Genomic DNA, 21,161 nt, shown 5'->3' with positions numbered 1-21,161 from the left:
TTTTTGGGCCCGAAATATAAACGAGCCGAACACGAATTGAGCATGGCTCGCTCGTGTTCGGCTCGTTTACACCCCTAGATTGAACAGTGTATCATCCGTATGAAACAATTTTTCCTAAATGAGAGTGTAAATTCCACTAATTTTTACAAGCGTGTGGTTCTAATTATTATTTTTTGTGTAAAATAGGGTTCTCAAATTGGGCTCGACCTTCAAGCTCTAAAGTTTTCGAACCGATCATAACATTAAATGGGTCTAAATGCCCAAGCCGAATATGACCCATCTTCAATCCGCCGCCTAACACATATAACCCATTTAATTTAAAGAACAACAATCATTCAAGTCAATTTTAAGTCAATATAGAGTCAAACTTGAGTCGGTCGTTCCAGTTCAAATCATTTTACCGACCTAAAATTTATTTAGACAACTTGAACTCTGATTTTTCGAGTTCGGATCGAGTAATTTTATTTTTGACACTTGGCGATTAACGGCACCTTTTTAATTTCATAATAAAATATAAAGTCAAAAGAGAATGAGTATTTATTTTATATGGAATCAAAATTTTTTAGTTTGTCCGAGTCCATAAAAAATTTACAGAGAAATAATTCATTAAAACAAAATGAAACCAATATTTGGCCAAATTTTTATTTTTTTATGCAGTATAAAAGAATAGATTAATGCAGCCGTGCACATTTGGTTACATTATTTTATAATTAAAATAAAAAAAAATCATATAAAAGGCTAAAGGAGAGTTGTATATTGTAATAGTGGTTATATATACATATTATACAATCATAGATATTTACATATCTAACACAATGTTTCATATTTACATACATACCAGATTGATGCAGTGGAGGTTTGTATGAAAAGGATTATTTCAGTTTTAAGAAATTTGCATCGGTAATATTGATGTGATGTTTGACTGTTTCGCATGGAAATATGAAGGTTTAGTGGTTAGTTCTATAAATACATAAAAATAATGTGGTCTATATATAAGCCACCAGTTAAATTAATTGAATGGGAAGACTTGCACTACGCTGTTTTCTTTTTGAAATAAAAGCTAAGCAACTTATTACAATTGGAAAACATTTATTTTATTCAATAAATATTATTTTGATGCTTTTGTATTAGTGTTTATATATGGAGTTTAATGTCACACAACGTGATTTTTTAGTTGGCAACTACATCGTCTGTCATGAGTCCCCTAGGATTATGGGTTCGAGCCCGCTTTAGTCCATCTATCTTGTAGTGCGGGATCAAGTGGTTTAACACATTGGGTTAGTTGGGGGGCTCGTATCATAAATCTGAACCTTTAATATATACACACATACAAAATTATATAAATATTTTTCACTGTCGTTGAAAAATAGGTGAGCTTCATTTATAAAAACGATAAGCTAATTAAGAGAAAAAGACATTTAACCACAAAACTATTTTATAAAGCCAGGGAAAAAGTAGGTGGATTTGATTTTATCATAGAATCATATATAAAAATTCTCTTTTCCAGTAGAAAGTTCAGAAGCTGCTCTCAAGAATATTAAGAGAATCACATTATATTTTTATATCACTATATATACGTCTCTAACTTCCATTATTTTCTAACAATCTCAAAGTACTCGAGTGAAGGATTTGGAGCACCATCAAACAATGAAGGGCCATCGTGACAGCAATTGATAAAAAATAAAAAAATAAAAGTACTAATAAAGGTGATTTTGCATTAGCCTATATAATTGTGCATAATATTTAATTTTTTTAAAAATTAAAATAATTATATTTTTGATGTGATGTTATATATACATTTACAACTAAAACTAGTAAGCAAGGCTTTTTACAAAGAGTCTCATACAAGCCAAATGACCCCTTGCCAAAGAATCCGACCGTTTTTGTTAACTAAGCTCATCTGCCGAAGCACAACTAACAAAGTAGCTGAATTGAGCCCACCACTGAAGTGGCTGAATTGATACTTTCTGCCTAAGTGCCCAAATTTACCTCTACCCTCGGGAAGACTTAGCCATTAATGACAACTATCAGAGAAGGTCATCATTACATGCATGGACATGAGTCCATCCTTTCCTAAAAAGTGTCGCCGCCTGAAAGCCACAATGTGGTCTTTTTGCCAAGACAATGTGGATAGGCTCAATACTCTACAAAATGTATTTTCCTTTTTTTGAAAGCAGACTAGACAAAACGGGCGACACTCTCTCAAGCATCACATCCAGCCTTTTCTTCCACATTCATTCTAAAAGTAAGATCTTTATCGAGTTATATGTACTCATAAATAATACAGGGCCTTAGATCCTAAATTGACTAAACATATATGAAATATTTGGCTGGCATAACGCTAAAAAGAAAATTTTGGGTATTAGATATATAAATACATAGAAATTGGGTGTTGTGTATGACAAAAAGCACACATTTTGCAGACTAGTTATTTAGGCAACTGAAAAATGTTGTTTACTTCCAATACAAAAAAAGAGGATAATTAGCAGAATTTGCTGTCGATTTAGTAATTTTTGATGTTGTAAATCCAACAACTATTTGCTTGTCCGAGTCTGGAATCCAATGAGACATGGGGGCAAAAAAAATAAAAAATAAAAAAATAGTGGAGTAAATTGCATTAATTGCTGTCAATTTGGTACTGGATAAATCTCAATTTGAGCCAAAATTTCTCTCTGTTAGGAATTATTAGCTTCTATTAGGTGTTGATGGAATTTAACATATACCCACGATAAACCAATCAGCAAACAGAAAATTGTACAGGTGGTTAAACTGATTTCTGATTCTTAGAAAGGTTCTACAACCAAATGAATGCTAAAGTTCCAGGAAGCATTGGACCTCATGGCCTGCTTGTTTCGGCTTCTCATGATCTAGAGGGGCACTAATTAATATTGATCATGCTGATAATAGAAAGCATGATATTATTTTAACGAAATTTGGTTCTATGCAATCATACTCTGCTATTTCATTGCTTATAAGTTCATGCTCTGCCCCTTCATGCAACAAAAAAAGACCTACTCTGAGTCTACTCATCTCATCTCTGACAGGTTGTCCGCACCAGCTTTATGGGATTGTATGCCAAAAAGGAAAAGATATTCCTGAGGGTTTTGGTGAGTTTCTTAATTTCTCATCATTTGTATCTCATTGATGACATATCATTTATAATTCAATGCTATTATTAGAAATATTTATTAGAAATATTTATTTTTAAAATAAAGCGAATTTGCAAATATGGCACTGAAAGATATTCTATTTACAAGCAAAAACAATAAACCTTCTATTTACATGATATCATTGAGAGAGGGAGAACATAAAAATGAATTTCATAGCCTTAACAAAACATTATACTAACAAGACTGTTCCAATCGTTCCACAGGTCGATCCATTAAAGAAAAAAAAAATCCCTATTGTTAGTGAAATCACAATATTTCATTGCATTTTTTCAATATTCAAAATAAATGAGCAAACTTGAACAACCTGACTCAAATCAACAATAACTCAAACTTGAGTCTAACTCATTCAACTACACCACACATAAGAATTCAAACTAAAAAGGATGGAAAAAAAACAATATTAATAAGAGAAACTCAAATTAATACTGCAAAAGAAAAATAATCGACAAAAAATATTCATAGAAGTTCATTCCATTAATTCAAATATAATTGACAGAATTCACATACCAATAACATCAAAGGAGCTTAATTATATCGCAACATCTTCACATATAATAACTTGTTTACATGCAAAATAAATCTTTTCTCAGTTGAAAAGAATACTCGTAAAAACTTAGATTATGGCTCAAATCATTTTTTTCAACTATAAAATATGTTCATATTTCAATCCATCTACAGCAAATACAGAAGCCCTTCGCCAAAGCCATCATAGAAAAAAAAATACATACAGAACACACATTTCTTAAATATTTACATATCTAACACCTAAACTAGTATGATTTACATTTATAACATTTTTGTGCCACGAATCTATTCATCAAAATGTATATTTCACTATTAAAAAGTTAGTGATAGTGACCTGTTTGATGTAATATTAAAAGATTTAATTTTTATGCATGTAATATATGAAAACTTGCTTGCTAAATATGTAAATCTTAAAAATTGAGTGGAACGTTTGTAAATGCCTCCAAAAATACAACACCAAATAAGGAAAAGCAACAAATAATAAGTCTGGTTTTAAAAAATTCTAATTCAGAACAGTGAAAAAAAAAATTTCAAAGACTTCAGATGTCCGCAATATAATTGAAATCTCACATAGCAGAGACAACAAAGACAGCTACAGTCAACAAAATTCTTAAATTACCATCTTCGACAAATCGACCATATAACAGAAGAAGGTACCGAAGAATGAAACTATAGTCTTCTTCCCCTTCTGCCGCCCTTTCTACGGGTGCTATCGGTGGGAATTGGTGTCACATCCTCTGGAAAAAAAAAATGTAATAAAACTAAATATTTATCGAGTTTCATCAGACAGTAATTTATCCACAACATATTATTCATAATATCGATTGTCAAATTCAAATATCAAGAGTAGCTGTCAAAATTCAAGCAATCTACATGAAATATAAATGAATTCTAGAGAAATATTTTTAGAATTCAATCATTAACATAAAAGCAATAAAAAGCAAATAAGGGATATACATAGAAAAACATAACACAGCAAAATTCTTCTCTCAAATTTTTGTTTTAAGGTACCAAAAAAGAGAAAAAGAAAAAGAAATATAGTAAAAGAATTTCATTGAAAAATATCTTCACCCATTACGGAAAAATAATCCAACTTTTTTCTGCTTGGTTCAAAATAAAGAAGGAAAGCAACTTTTAAATTGAAAAGAAATGCAGTGTCGTGTTAATTTGCAAAGAAACCAAGTGAAAATATAATATTTTCCTTTTTGTATGCTTTGAATAAAAAATAAGAAAAAAAAAAGGTTTTTCGCTCGGTTTTATTTGTACATTAGAAAGGAATATAATTTAATGTCATTCACAGTTCAGTTTTACTTCAGCTTTAAGCTTTCATTGGACTCAAATAGAGAAGCAAAAAAAAAAAAATAAATAAATAAATAAATAAAATCATTCATGCTTTAGTTCCTTTAAACTAAAAACAAATTTAAATAGCAAGTTACCAATGCGGCCAATTTTCATTCCAGAGCGTGCTAAAGCCCTAAGAGCAGACTGGGCACCGGGACCCGGAGTTTTGGTCTTGTTCCCACCAGTGGCCCTGAGCTTAATATGCAGTGCAGAAATGCCAAGTTCCTACAAAATAAAAGAATATAAAACCAAATTTAGCTGCAACACCAAAATGCAAAAAGCTTTATAAAATAGCAATGGCTCATTCCACACCTTGCATCGTTGTGCAACATCTTGTGCTGCAAGCATAGCGGCATATGGTGATGATTCGTCTCGGTCAGCTTTAACTTTCATCCCTCCTGTAAAAGACATTGAAGAAGAAAGGGCTTAGAATGAAAATATGTAAAAAGGGAAATTTAAATACACACCACATAATTCTTATGTATTTTAATGTCTAACACCTAAAGCATGCACACCACTCAAAGCTTTAAAATCAAACCAAAAGTATCACCATCAATATCTTTTTAAAAGTGAAATAAACCTTTTTGCGAGATAAGTAAATACATAAGAATTGTGTGGTATGCATGTAAAAAGAGTAACCAACATCGTCCTATTATAAATGAAAATAATATCATAAGAGATGTTTTGAAATTCGAGCATTCTGAGGGAATTAAAGTCCAATGAATCATGGTACATAGCTTAAAAGAATGAAATAACCGGATGTTATAGCATCCATTGAATCTTAATGAAGAAGGTTCAGCAAGTCAGAAATGATGATATTGTATGCCTCAAAAGTTGAGCTCATAGAACAATTTGCCTCGCACATCTAATTGATTCATCATCCTTGCTAGAAATTTTCCAAAAAAGGATCTAAAATCGAATTAAGATTCATTAAAAATACAGTATCATAAAAAATAAAGCAAAGAAAAACATTTAATTGCACATATAAACAACTCCTAAATTAATAAATTGTTAAAAATTATGAGAGAACTTATCAAGGAAAAAAAAAAGAATTTTCCTTGAATGTCTTCTGTCTCCTTGAAGCAACAGCCATTAAAGGATTCCACAAAAAATATAACAGTAAAACAAATCAGAAATCATTTTGCATGAATAAAAATTGAAGTTAATGGTACAACTTGACTCACACATCTAATCGATTCATCAGGCTTTCCAGCTAAATATTTTCAAATTCCGAAATTGTGAAACAAATCCAATTTGAAATTTCAAAATACTAAAACAAATCCAAAGATAATTTAATGAAAATCATATAATATGCGTCAATTAAATTCACTCAAGAAAGCAAATTTTAAATTCCCATAAAATCAACTCACTGAATAAAAAAATTGAGATATTCTGCAAAAAAAGGCTTAAAAAATCCTAAAATGTCTTCCATTTCCTTAACACAAATATCTTCCATGTGAATTTCAGCAAGAACCACTCAAAAGGGATCTGAAAAAAATAACAAAAAAGACTGTTATCCCAAAGTTCCTCATTTGAATGAAATCACAAGCTAAAACAGGGACTTTGATGGCATGGAAATGGAAAAGGATCAAAAGAAAAACGCTTCGGATCCCATAGAAATAATATTGCGAGGCAATGACTCAAAACGCTTCCACTAAGAATAAGGAAGGCGATCTTAAGGGCCGCGCGTTAACAACTTCTAAAGTACATGTGCTAGTGTATATTTCTGAACATTTGAATAAAATTTTGTTAAGAAAACAAAGCATACTTAGGCTGAAAACCTAACACTCCTATAAATTTCCAATCATTTGCTGAACCCCACAAAACTCTATTAAATCAACACTGCCTCATCTTCATTTGATTTATCAATTTCACAAAAATAATCTTCTCCATTCCATTAAATATAGTTTCATCAATTTCATGGTATTGAAAAGTTATGACTATCAAAATACACCACAAAGGAAAGAACTATAAAAATGACCGAACTTCACCAAACAAACAAAAAAAAAATCATAAAAGCTAATAGTCATCATTAAAACACATATTTACCTGTGATACGTACGAGTGTTTCCCTACCAGATAAGTCAGTAACGTGCTGCAAACAAATATGAACAACATAGCTCAAAGGTTAAAATCTAAACTTCAATTAAAAAAGCGGCCTTTACATACATGGCACACTAACGAATTCATATATCTCACATCTAAACGATCACATTTACACACAAAGCACTCAAATTTTTAATATGACATCAAAATTAGTAGTATTACCATCTTTTAAGAATAAAATACACAAGTTCATGCATAGGTTTAAAGCACCAAAATGCTATGTATTGAAAAATAAAAGTTGTAGGTGTGAGATATGCAAATACTAAGAATTGTGTGCTAAGTATGTAAATTTCCCATTAAAAAACAAGTATAATTCAAGTTAAAATACACTCACGATGAAAGTGTCATTGAAAGATGCAAAGATGTGGGCAACACCAAACACAATCTCCCCATCACGTACTTTGGGTCCAAGAGTCACGGTTTCCTCTTTGGGCTCCTTGGTCTTCTTTCTTCCCGACTGCAAAAAAAACCCAAAAAATGTACAAAGTTGAACGGAAAAGCTCAATAGAAAAAATTATCCTCAAGCCAGAAGAACTCTGCAGCATTTTAATCTACAATTAATGTTGTGATCATCAGTGTTCATTCGACCTTAAACAACAGGAGACCCAAAAAGCTCCAAATTCCCAATCAAAACGAAATATCAGAGCCAAAAACATTTTTGAGATTGGTCGGTCGATAATAGAAAAAAATTGCAGAGAAGATCAATCTGAAAGCAAATCAAGGCTTCAGATATTAGAGAAAAAAGAAATACGTAACCTCAACTATAGATGTGTACATTATCTTAATTCCTGACCGATGGAGTTAAGATTTCCATGAATGTTAAAAATAAAAATAGATAGGTATAAAAAAAAGGGAAGACTAAGGGCTCTTCGGTTGCAAGAAGGGTTTAGCTTGAATAGGATTTAGTACATACTGAAAATCCAGATGTAGTAAATCCTTGGGTGCTTAAATCATGAAAAAAACTTTGATGATAAAAGCTAAATCCCATAAAATTTTCTGAAAAATATTAGGTAACTTAATTCAGAATTTAAGATTGTTCAGATATTAATTCAATATTACATACTAATGATAAAATTATTGATTCTAATTAAATTAATATATTTTTATTTCTAAATATGTTAATCAATAATTAACTAGTTACTAAACAAATTGGTTATTATAAGAATTTTATTAAACAAATCATTTCTTAAGGAGCATTTTTAAAAAACATTAATTCATTACAATAACAACAGCAACAACAAACCTCTATCCCACTAAGTGGGGTCGGCTACATTAATCATTTTTCTCCATTGAGTGTCAAGGTTTCATTTAATTATAATAAATTAAGATCATTTTTATACAATATAACCAGGTACCTATAGGTCTACTTCTACCTTTCTTAGCACAAGTCGAATAAAAAAAAATTACCCTCATAACCAAGCCATCAGATGGTCAACATTTAATGTGCTCAAACCATCTATAAGATGACTCTCTTTAATATTGTTTGCTACTGGAGCTACAACAACAATTTCACAAATACATTTGTTATGCAATTTATCACAAAGTGTAAAGCCACTCATCCACCTAATCATTCTTATCTAAACAACACTTAGCTTAGTTTTATGCTTCTTTTTTTAAAGCAAATATTATGCGCCATAAAACATTGCTTGTTATAAAACATTGAAGATCTCATCACCATCTAACAAAATTTTCCTCTAAGTCTAAGCGACACTTTTTCTATCAAACGATAGGCATGATGCATTCCTCCACTTCAACCAACCAACCTGAATTCTACCAATAACATCCTCATCTATATCACCAACACTTTAAACAATATACCCAAGATATATAAAACGTTCACACCTTTTAATGATTTCATTGCCCATAGTTACAACTGTCACTCGATCTAATATTACTAAAATTACATTCAATGTATTCAATTTTAGATATACTCAAACGAAGGCCTTTGAAGTCTAACATAGACCTTCATAATTCAAGTTTTTTTCTGAATTATTTTTCAAGTCTTATCCACAAGAGTGATATCATCAGCGAAAAACATAAACCAAGGCACATTCTCCTGTAAATGTCCAGTAAGAGCATCCATAACTAAAGCAAAAACGTATAGACTTAAAGACAATACCTGATTTAATCCTGAAATAGGAAAATACTATGTCAATCCTCCTTTTGTTTGGACACAAGTAACAGGTATATTATACATATCTTTAATGACTTGAATATAAGTCAAATCAACACTTATCCTTTCAGAAACATTCATTCAATATTCAGTAAAATTTACTAATTAGTTAAAATTTATTTAACTAATTAAATATTTATCTTTAATTTAATTTTCCCTAGTTAGCTATGAACTAATGACATTAACAAAGGGCTTTCTCGAGCTTATCAATTCAAAATGGTGATACATTAAGAAAGCTTTTAATTGCATGGAAGCAGGTGGCATCACAACTTGCTGATTTTCCATAAACCAAACTACAGCACTGGGAAAAAAACAAGCAAAAGAGAGAGAAACTGTATTTTTTTATTACTAGTCCTGGCTGAAAAGTATATGATAGCCAAAACACAACATTGGACAATTCTAAATTATGATTTGAATCAATAATCATGCCATTAATTAAATAAAAGTCTATCTTTTTTCTGCATTTTCTATCAAATTAAATTATCAGTAAGGTTAAAAAAACTGATTTATGCAATCTTGTTTATATCCAAATGGCCTCAAATCGAATAAATTCATCACCCCAGCTCCGATAAAAAAATTTAAAAAATAAAATATACGCCAAAGATAAAAGCAAGTAAAAATAAAAAAGATATTTCTAAGCTAAAAAAATTCATGGTGATGAGAAAACAAAAAGGATGGAAATAAATAAATAAATTAGTAAATACAAATTATCAGAAGATGAATGCAAGCTAAAAATGGCATCGCCCTTCGGGTTTGATTCATCAAATTATTATAAAATACATATGCATGACAACGCAATAACTCATAAGATTTTCCCCCATTCAATCCCACACTTGGGCCCAAAATCCTTGCCATACAGTCTCGGGTGAAGCTAGCTGGGAAGGCAACAACGGGAGGAAGAAGCCTCCTTAAATCGTGCTCGCAAAGAACCCCTAAGAGAGAAAGCAGGTAGATCTCTTACCATGACTCCGGCTGCTGCTGTAGATGAAGAACAGGATCAAACCCTAATTGCGCCGCCGCACTCTGCAAAATGCGAAGGAGGAGCTTCGGCATACAAAGGGTTTATAGGAACCTAAACGACGGCATCAAGACGAAAATGCCCTTTGCCAAATCATTCGGAAATATATGCATGCAACTCATATAATTTATATATTGGTATATTTGATATATAAATTATAATATTTATTTATTTATTATTTTCATAAATTTATGAGCTTTTATAAAATTTACACTGCAGTTTTTTTTTTTAAAGTAATTTAATTTGGCTCACTAATATTAGAAAAATATGTCAGCACGAATCTCAAGATAATCTATCAATCTAGCTTAAAAAAAATATAACGTGGATTCTCCCGATGAAAATCTATACAGTTTCACGAATTCCATATACCGAAGGCCACCCAACTGATTGATAGGCAATCAAACAGACCGAATGGTCGCTGGTGGACCGAAGGGTCTCCCATGCCAACAGGGGACAAACATCAATTTGAATCACATTAAAAGAAATGACCAGACAAAAGTCTGACACTTATAACTATTTAACAAGTACCAATACAAAACTCTCTCAACAGCTCCTACAAATTTCACCAAAAAAATTGCCAAAGAATAATATTCAAGCAAGCTGATTGGTCGCCTAAAAGCCGATAAACCACCCCACTCAATGACCGACCGACTTCCCATGACAAAAGTTGACCAGTGCCCAAACGAAACCGACTGAAACTAACTCTGTCGATCGATCCATGGATCTACCGACCACAAAGTCCATATATACAAAAAGGTATGAATACCTTGCATAATCACTATAAAACAGTGGTAAAACATGTAATTTTAAATTTTGTCCCCACTATCTCTTATAAATAGAGGGACATGATAATGTATTAAGGGTCATTAATTTACATATAATTATCTAAATTTTTCTTTTTACCTTGATACCATTAGAATATTTCATATCACATAAAAAAAACCAACATTTTAATTTTTAAATAGTGAAATACACATTTTCTTGAAAATACACTTTTTCAAACACAAATAAAGTTGTGTGCATGGAAAAATTAAAATTTTGGTCTTAAATATGTAAATGCATAGGAATTGACTCACATGTATGTAAATCTTTCAGTAAAAAGGCATTTCATAGCCTTAGCAATCTTGGCAATCAACATTATACTACCATGGTTGTTCCTCTATTTCTATAGGTGGACCCATTAAATATAAGTAGTCCCTTTTATAAGTCAAATTACAATACTTCATTGTATATTTTTAATGATTCTTGCTATGATTTAGATTCCTAGGACACACAACACTTCAAATATATTAAAAAAACTAACGTGTGTCTACAAAATACTTAAAATTTACGATATCTCAATCAATTTCAAGATTTGATTACTAAATTTTTCAAGTAGAGTATTTTCATCCATAATGAAATTTTAAGCCGAAGTCAAACTCATCATATAATTCATCCGCAATGCATTCTGAACTCATTGGATTTGACCGACTTCCTAATGCACTACACAAGTTGTCACAGTTCACCAACATCTATTGCCATCCAAAAAAACAGCAATCACCCCTCGCCAACCCCCACCAGTAGTAGTTGTTGCTGACCACCGACTATCTATTTAATTACTATTGATTGCCACTCGCACCGCAGCTCGTTAGCTGCTTGTTGCATGTCGACCACTTGTTGTCATTCACTAATCGACAAACGGGCACCAACCATAGAGTTTTGCATTAGTTTCATTTTTTTTAAAAACTTAAAAAAAATGAGGTATTGCATGACATAATATATAATGAGGATCAACAATTAATCCTAGATCATAAACCCAGCAGTATTTGCATTAGGTTTCACCTCGTTCTGAATAGGACTAATTCTTTTTATAATAGCAACATTTTTAGACAATGTATTTGTTTCAAAATAAAAGCTGTCGATGAATAATTATTTTAAGGTTATACCCTTCCCATTGACGATTAATGTATGATCGACATTTTCCTGATTTTTAAGGTGAAAATTGATTTTTAAGGTGAAAATTGATTTTCAAGTTTTCGATGAACATCTACATATAAAGGACTATCTGGATAAGAAGCAATTGGTCGAGACCTTCAATTTATATGAATATTCCATCAGAATACAGTTTTACTGTGTCACGTACAAATTAAAGGGCATGGTGGTGTCAGTGCCCACTGACTTCAACTACTTCAATCTCACAATTACTCTGAGGATATTTCCTACCATCACATTGTGAATAGATTTCGTACTTACAATATCAAAGGTGTGTATAGGGAAATCTTTCAGTGGGTCACACACACAAGAATTTTACAGGCTTAGTACTCGGAACAATCTAATTGAAACTAATTAACAGCTAGTTTCTCGGTACATTGGAGGACTCCGAGAAGCTTTTCCATATAAAATGGAGATGAATATGGTTTGGTCACAATCCCAAGCAGTAGATTTCACTTTTAAGGTTGAGTTGTTGTTAAGTCGAACACCCAAAGTTTACAACTAGAAGTTCGATCTAGCTGATCAAGTGATCGAGATCAAACAAGGTGGATCTAATGTCGCTAGAGAGAGCCCTTTCAGTCCCTAAAGTTTATTTAAAAATACGGAATAGAAGACCCCAAACCTGTTCAGAAACCCAACTACTAATGATAAGGAATATATGAAAAACTAGGACCTTCTAAGTTTTTTTTATTTTTTCAACCAGGACAAAGATCTAATGGTTGCCCAAATGGCGCAGTTACAACTTGCTAAAGGAGAATCTGGAGAAAGTACAATGATGAACCACCTTTTTCAAGAATGAATGTAAAAATAAGCAAGTTATGAAGGTGACTTTTTGTCATATGTAATTGAGAAAATTCTACTATCTCCAAAACAACTGGCTAAAACTCAAAGACATTCAATATTTAGAACTTGTTGCACTATTAATGGCAAAGTGTGTGAGCTAGTAGTTGATAGTGAGTGTACGGAAAATATGATTGTTATGTGCTCAATGCTTTAAACTAAAAACTTCTAAATAATCACATCCATACAAAAAATAGTTGGGTTAAATGATGAATTGATGTTTTGGAGGCTAATATTTGTAAGTTGACATTCTCTATTGGTAAGAAATTTATTTGTGAAGTAGTTTGTGATGTTTTGATATGGATGTTTGTTCTCTCATTTTGGGAAGGCCGTGGCAACTTGATGTTGAAGCTTGGTATGATGGTCCAACAAACACCTATTAGTGGAGAGTCATGCCATTTGGATTATGTAACAAAACAATCACATTCATGAGATTAATGCATGAGTTACATAATACTGCCCTTAGGCATTTTTGTGTAGCTTATTTTTATAATATTCTTGTGTATAGTTCTTCCAAGATAGCGCGTCTCCATTACTTACGACTGATTTTATTAGCCTTGGAGAACTATAGGTTGTTCCTTAACCGTTATAAATGTGAATTTGCTTTGTAAGAGGTATACTTCTTAGAGTTCATTGGGTGCAAACATGGAATTAAAATAGATCTACACAAGGTGGAGGCCATTTGATCCTAGCTGATGCCAACATATATCACCAAAGTAAACAACTTCCACGGGCTAGCGAATTTTTATCGCAAACTTTATCGCAATTTCAGTATAAAAATGTCCTTAATATTGATTCTCTCAAGCAAAAATCTTTCATGTGGGATGAAGAACAAGAATTCAGCTTCAACACTAAATTGTCTTAGTTCTGCTCCAATTCTAACTATTCCTTATTTTGATAAAACTTTCTAATTTGAAACAGATGCTTCAACTGTGGGAATTGGAGTTCTACTTTCTCAATATAATAAACATATCAAATGCTTTTGTAAGAAACTGAGTAGTCAATGACAAAAGTGGTCAACATACGAACAAAGAGGTTTTTGTTATAATATGCGCCTTTAAATAATGGAAGCATTATTTAATACATCAAGAGTTCATACTCTAAAAATCTAAAATTTAGTTTTGCATTAAAAAATAAAGTTGGGCATATCAATAGAGTTGCAAATGCGTTAATTAGGCGAGCTAGCCTTCTCGTTATTCAACCCACCATCACATAACAAAATTCCTTATCAGAACTGTATTCAGATAATCCATATTTTATAACTATATGGTCTCAATGTATTTCTTTTATAACTTCTACTGATTGTTCCTTGAATTGTGGCTTCCTCTTTAAAGGTAACCAATTGTGCATTCCCAATACGTGACTTTAACAACATGTTCTCCTGCATTTTCATTGGGAGTGGTTAGTCCAATCCAGATTCTTTTAGCCAAAATTAAATTGAGATGTATGTTGTTTTGTAGCGAAATGATTAAATTGCTAATTATATAAGTGAACATCACAAAATACTGATTTGTACACTCCCTTGCCTATTCAGAATACCATTTGGGAGGACTTAAGATGAGAATTTGTATTGGGTCTTCCGAAGACAGATAAGCATTTGACCCCGTCATGGTTCTGATATGCAAGTTTTCAAAATGGTCTCATTTTATTACATGTAAGAAAACTTTTGATGACATTAATGTTGCTAAACTATTCTTCGAAGAGATTGCAAGGCTTCATGGTGTTATTCACAGCTTAACTACAGAGTGGGACGTTGAACTCTTTAGTTGTTTTTGGTGTGAACTGTGGAAACATCTTCACACCGAGCTCAACTTTAGTTTGGTTTATCATCCACAAACAAATGGTCAAATAAAGGTAGTGAATCACACTATAGGGAATATGATTAGATGCATTACTGATGACAAAGCTAAGCAATGGAATGATGTCCTGGGCTAAGCTCAATTTGATTTCAATACCATGGTGAATAAAATTGCAAGTAGATTACCCTTCAGCATTATAAATACCTAGGAAACAAATCAAACCGTTAATGTGGCTTTTCTCTTAACTTCTTCTCAACCACAAGCCACCCAACTTGTCGGGTAATTAATTTGATCAAATGCTACAGAAAGTTAAAGATATAATAGATTGAAGCAATCTCAAATACAAAGAACAAGTTGACAGGCATTAAAAATAGATGGATTTTTAAAATGATGAATTGGTTATAATACAAGTGTGTAAAGAAAGATTTCTGATTGGTACTTATTCAAAATTGAACCCAGAAAGATAGAACATTTCTCAATTAAAACTAGAATCAATCACAATGCCTATGTGATGTCTCTTGTGCTCGATGTAAGCATTTCAGCCACGTTCAATGTGGCTATTCTTTACCAATATCACCAGCTTGATGATGGAATTGTACCCGTCAACCAACTCCAGTCGAGTTCTTCTAGATCAGAAGGGGACAAATGCAACCACATACAAAATAACACAATGTGATTCACATGAGCTCAGATTTCTTAAATACTTCTATCTTATTAGCTCATTAATATGCTAATTAAAGTTTATTTTCATGTTTAACAAGACACACACACACACACACACACACACACACACACACACACACACACACACAACCAAATGAGGCATTATGATTTCATTAATTGGAAGTTATATCTTGTTCCAAGAGGTACACTCTATGGAGTGTTCCCATTTGTCTTTTTTTTTCTTCCCATCGTTTGTGATTGAAAGGAAACTTCACAATAGAAATTATAAGGAAAAGAAAAAAAGCAAAATGTAAATATAAAATGTATGGAACATAAATTCCCCTATTTATTTCAACAAGACTGTAGCATAAGATCAAATATCTTTATATTATCAAGCAAAACAAAGTAAGATAAAAAAAAAAAAAACTAGAAGAAGAAAATGCAAAACAAATTATTCCTTCACTGATCACTCACATGTCTGATATAAAAGATCAACCAAACAAAACCCTAAACTTTAGCTATTCACTCATTACTCATTAGCCTTCTTCAAAGTGTTTGCCACATCGATCACAAATCGATAACTGACATCACCCTTAGCAAGTCGTTCCAGCGCAGTGTTCACATAGCTCATTGGTATTAGCTCAACTTCAGCAGTAATATTATGTTCTGCAGCAAAATCTATCATCTCTTGTGTTTCTCTCATCCCCCCAGCTGCAGAACCACTAACTATCTTTTCATCTTTCTTCCTATATATTAATACATGAGTTATGTTCAGGGATCACAAGTCGATCTTATAAATTTTTAAAATCAAACCTAAATAAGAATTATTAATGTTGCAAAAAAAAAAGATATATTGAAAAATCTTACCCAAAAGAAGAGGAATGGAAGGAACTTGCAGTTGCTCCTTTGATGCTCCAAGCACTACTAATTTACCATGCGCCTTCAAAAGCCCTAATAATGGTTCTATTAGGTGATATGCAGATACTGTATCAATAATCCCATCCAAACTACCAGCAGCCGCCTGTCAAAAACATGTAAATAAACAAAATAACATTTATAAAACCAAAAAAAGTGAGACAAATTATATATATGTACCTTGATTTGTTGTTCATTAGTGCTGAGAAGAAATTGATCAGCTCCTAAGATTTCTATTGCCTCCTTTTGTTTGTGTGGTGAGGTGCTGATGACCATAACTTTCATCTTCATAGCTTTTGCAAACTTAACAGCCATATGGCCGAGACCACCGAGCCCAACAACGCCAACATGAAGCCCCGATTGATCGAGGCCGAAGTAGCGCATTGGGCTATAAACAGTGATGCCGGCACAGAGCAACGGTGCAGTAGAGTGGAGTGGGAGTCGATCGGGGATGCGGAAGACATAGCGCTCATCAACGACGATGGTATCGGAGTAGCCGCCGTAGGTGGGCGAGCCATCATAGTCGGTGGCATTGTAGGTCATCACCGCCCTGTGACAGTAGCTTTCAAGGCTCTCTTTGCATTGCTCACAGTCGCCGCAAATTCGAACGAAGCAGCCCACTCCAGCTTTATCTCCGGCCTTAAACTTTTTCACCTTGTCTCCTGCTTCCACCATCTCGCCGATGATCTCATGCCTGGACTTGGACATCAGATTATAATTCAACATAAATTAAAAATAATAATAACAATAATAAAGAATTGACGTGTATTTTTGACTAAACAAAAAAACAATGGAAGCAAAGGATACCCTGGAATGAGAGGATAGGTGACGGGGAAGTCGATATCTTGCTTTGACTGATGGAGATCACCGTGACAGATTCCACAATAGAGTATTTTTATTCGGACATCGGATTCACCAGTGCCTCTGTAGAGGCAAATAATGGGAGATCGATTGATGCCTTATTAAATGAAAAATAATAATCATATGGATAAATGTTATTTGAATCATGTCTAGTTAAGATAACTAAAGAGTTGGTAATATTTGTCATACCTTCTGGTGAAGTTGAAGGGGGAGAGGATGCCGGAATTGTCTCGGGCAGCCCAACCGAATGCTTTATGATGAGTGCTCGTTTTCTTCTCGGCAGCCATTTCAGCTTGTAAATCTGCTAATTCAGAAACTGCGGTTATGGACGTATAAGGTTGAGTCAAGTTTGCTGCTTCAGTTCTGATCGATTGACATATATCGCCACTCTTATATTTATACTTCCAGCTAGACTTCAGGTGACGTACTGCATTACATAACCGGAGAACATAATGGAAGGAGTAATCTATCTGAAGTACTAATGACAAATTGAATGACGTAACTCAACTGCTCTCTCTCTATCTATCTCTTGAAGATTCCTATTTTCTATTTTGTTGAAGCACAGTTGAATGCTTTTTAGACCAACTTTTTAATTGATTAGAATCAAATTCATTAGATTTAATCCGATCAAAGCAAAGTCCATTATTAATAATTTTTTTTTATTAAATTGTTCATATTATCAACCGTGTCTGTTAGTCGTATAAAAAACGAAAAAATATTGTGTTTGAAGTCCGGACTTAAAACTATACTCGGACAACGAATGTGATACACAAACCGCCTCCGATATATCGCGTCCGTTATCTGAACATAGCTTACATCTAGACTCTGAACATAATATGTTTCCCTCCAAAGCAAACTACGCCATCAATGCACGGAAATAATTTTTTCCACAAAAAATAAACTCTAAAAATTAAGTGCAGTAAAATATATTATTTATTATATCAAATAGATTAAAATATGATGGGAAGAGGTGGCGTTTACATCTGATACAGTTAGCTGGAGAGAATAAAACCTGCAACTATTTTTAGAAAATCAAGATCTGAAGAAGCAAGTAGGGCTGTAAATACATCGAGCCTTTGATAAGTTATTCGTAGCTAGCCTCAAGAAGAGCACAATCAGTTCATCCGATTAATTTATGGAATAAATTTGAACACTTCTATGAATGCTCGTTTTGTAAATGAACAAGTTTGAACACATGCTGATTCCATTTGTTTATGTTCTTGAATAATATCATTTAAAGCTCACGATCAACCTCATGATCAAGAAACTCAATAAAAAAAGTTGTTTAAATTAAATTAAATATGAACGATTTAATGTTTATAGAGAAAAATTGGTTAAAACTTAGTTTAAACTTGTGAATACGTTCGTTTATATTAGATTAAATTAAATTTTAATTTGTGATACATAAAATAAGATGAGTACTTATTTGTTTAGTTGTTCATTTATTTTATCATTTATATATTCATTTGAGTTATTCATTTAATAGCTCTTTATTTAAATACTAATTTATTTTGTAAGTTCAACATATTAATATAATTATATATTGTCTAAAGTGTGTATCTATATATATGTGTTACTGTAACCATTATCACTTGAATAAAATGTTGTTATGGTATTTTCCCTTTCTTTGTTTCAACTTGGCATCAGAGCCGTATTTGACAACTTCTCAGCGGGCTCTTCTCCATCACATTCGTCTCTGCACAAAGAACACATATCAATTCTGAATCTCGTTCTCTTTCTCTCCCTCTTAGTTTCTTCCTTCTTTAACCCTGTTCTCATTCCACTTCTTCTTTCCTTTTGTTAATAATTATTTCCTATTTCATTTCCTATTTTATATTTTTTTCCTTGAATTATGAATTATTTATTTTCCTATTTTGTGTTATTTTATGTATCTCCTTATAATTAATATGAATTGATTAATGAAGATATTAAATGATATATCTTTCCTTTCATACCATTTCATTTTCATTATTTTTTCTATTATAGGATTTTTGTAAGGGTTATTTATTCAGAACAATGAAACAATCAAGTATTCCACCGTATTCCGCTAAATTCTGAATTTCAACATGGTATCAGAGCAAAGTTTCGTACTCTAGCCACCGACCCTCATTTAAAAATTATTGGACTCCCTTCCTGTCATCCTCTATGCAGAAAGGGAGGGAAACTCAACTTGCTAATTGAAACAACAATTTTTTCTTCTTCTCCAAATCCCTAATTCCCCGCCGCCTCGTTAGATTATAGAAGCCATGGAAAGAATCATAAAGATGCGCTCCCGTGAGTTCAATCTCGATGTTGCCTCGGAGTCCGAACCAGAGGCGCTATCCCAATCGCCGTCTCCGGGTCCACTCATCGCCATCAACCTCAGCAGCATGGCCATCAAGCCTCCAGCCAGCAATGGCGGAGGGAGTGATCTTGACATCAGATAAGTTCAATCTCGATGTTGCCTCGGAGTCCGAACCAGAGGCGCTATCCCAATCGCCGTCTCCGGGTCCACTCATCGCCATCAACCTCAGCAGCATGGCCATCAAGCCTCCAGCCAGCAATGGCGGAGGGAGGGATCTCGATGATCGCCATCGATGTTCCCCGCTACATCAACATAGACTTAATTCTCCGTAAGATGTTCATCCTTGTGATTCTCCGTCGTTTAAACAACACAATGGGGGTTACTCGCCGTTGCATCACTGGAGGTCTCTTGACGGACTCCGCCACCGTGCGCCCCAACCTCGTCTACAACATCGTGGTTCTGTGATTGGTCTTCGACGACGCGGGTCCCCTTTGTCATTCCATCCACGGTGTCAAAGGTTTCAGAATGATCCAGGGCACATACAACGTCCAGGTTCTATTTCACCGCCGCGCCGGTCAAGGGTGGATGATGGTTATTTTCAACCAGATTTTAGACACCCAAGCGTCAGGGGGAGCTGCGTTTCTAGCCACTCCTTTCTCGTGCAGTATTTTTTTTCTTCCCTGGCCCAAGCATTAGGGGGAGCTCTATTTCCGGCCGTCCTTTCTTCCGCTGCTTTCTCTATCAGCAAAATATACTGGGTGTGATTTACATGTTTTCTCTGCAGCCAACGACAACCGCAATAAAATAAAAGTCCGTTTTCCTGTAGGTTGTCTCTTTCATTGCAAAACTCAAAATTCTGTCAGGTCTGAATCCAGCAAATTCAGTCAAGTCTGAATCTCTCATCTACGCTAAAACATATGACAGACAAAACTCAAAATTCAATAAAGCTTGAATCTAACAAATTCAGTCAAGCCTAAATCCTTCTTCTACGCCGAAACACATGACAGGCAAAACTCAAAATTTAGTCAAGTCTGAATCTAGCAAATTTGATAATCCAAACGACCAATTTTTTTTCACTACTCAGCAAGTTAGGAATTATTAACATACAATCCAAACTTGAGGGGGAGTGTTAAGAACTATAATAGAAAATAATTTATTCATGTAAGAAGTTATGAAAAATAAATTATTTTCTTAGATTGAGGAGATTTTTCATTTCCTATTTTATATTTATTTCCTTGGACTAGGAATTATTTGTTTTCTTATTTTGTGTTATTTCTTATATCTCTTAATAATTAATATGAATTGATTATCGAAAATATTATGTGATATATCTTTCCTTTTATATCATTTCCTTTTTATTATTTTTCTTATTATATGATTCTTATAAGCGTTATTTATACCCTCGTTCATATAAAAAAAAAAAATCAAGTATTCCACCATATTCCGTATAATTCTGAACTTCAACACCTTTCTTGTCATAGATTCCACCGATTCA

General features: G+C 33.1%; 2 protein-coding genes across 2 annotated transcripts; both read right to left on the bottom strand.

The window, feature by feature from the left end:
- Positions 1–4,146: 4,146 nt before the first annotated feature.
- Positions 4,147–10,403, bottom strand: LOC110024897 (40S ribosomal protein S14). Its single transcript, XM_020725089.1, has 6 exons — positions 10,277–10,403; positions 7,477–7,599; positions 7,086–7,131; positions 5,349–5,434; positions 5,132–5,261; positions 4,147–4,432 (listed from the first exon to the last, which is right to left on the bottom strand). The coding sequence occupies exons 1-6, from the start codon at positions 10,277–10,279 to the stop codon at positions 4,365–4,367; spliced, it is 456 nt and encodes a 151-aa protein (XP_020580748.1). The 5' UTR covers positions 10,280–10,403; the 3' UTR covers positions 4,147–4,364.
- A 5,929-nt stretch (positions 10,404–16,332) lies between these two features.
- Positions 16,333–19,907, bottom strand: LOC110024880 (probable mannitol dehydrogenase). The gene is made up of 6 exons (XM_020725066.1): positions 19,743–19,907; positions 17,572–17,852; positions 17,329–17,445; positions 16,702–17,215; positions 16,474–16,627; positions 16,333–16,352 (listed from the first exon to the last, which is right to left on the bottom strand). Exons 1-6 carry the CDS (start codon positions 19,905–19,907, stop codon positions 16,333–16,335), a joined length of 1,251 nt encoding a protein of 416 aa, XP_020580725.1.
- Positions 19,908–21,161: the final 1,254 nt, after the last annotated feature.

The sequence above is a fragment of the Phalaenopsis equestris genome, unplaced genomic scaffold (genome assembly GCF_001263595.1).
Source record: "Phalaenopsis equestris unplaced genomic scaffold, ASM126359v1 Scaffold000277, whole genome shotgun sequence".
In the NCBI taxonomy this organism is placed as follows: domain Eukaryota; kingdom Viridiplantae; phylum Streptophyta; class Magnoliopsida; order Asparagales; family Orchidaceae; genus Phalaenopsis; species Phalaenopsis equestris.
The sequence above is the reverse complement of the archived record's forward strand: the minus strand, read 5'-3'. Positions and strand labels throughout refer to the sequence as shown.

Excerpts from the sequence above, each read along its gene's own strand:
- LOC110024897 (XM_020725089.1), bottom strand. Across the intron at positions 7,132-7,476 it reads CTTTCAATGACACTTTCATC|CACGTTACTGACTTATCTGG; the intron begins GTGAGTGTATTT and ends ATTTGTTTGCAG. Across the intron at positions 4,433-5,131 it reads AATGAAAATTGGCCGCATTG|AGGATGTGACACCAATTCCC; the intron begins GTAACTTGCTAT and ends TTTTTTTTCCAG.
- LOC110024880 (XM_020725066.1), bottom strand. The coding sequence starts at position 19,907 with ATGGCCATGCTGCTGAGGTTGATGGCGATGAGTGGACCCGGAGACGGC. Across the intron at positions 17,853-19,742 it reads TTGATGGCCATGCTGCTGAG|ATAGATTACTCCTTCCATTA; the intron begins GTTGATGGCGAT and ends TTAGTACTTCAG. Across the intron at positions 17,216-17,328 it reads ACCTATCCTCTCATTCCAGG|GCATGAGATCATCGGCGAGA; the intron begins GTATCCTTTGCT and ends GTCCAAGTCCAG.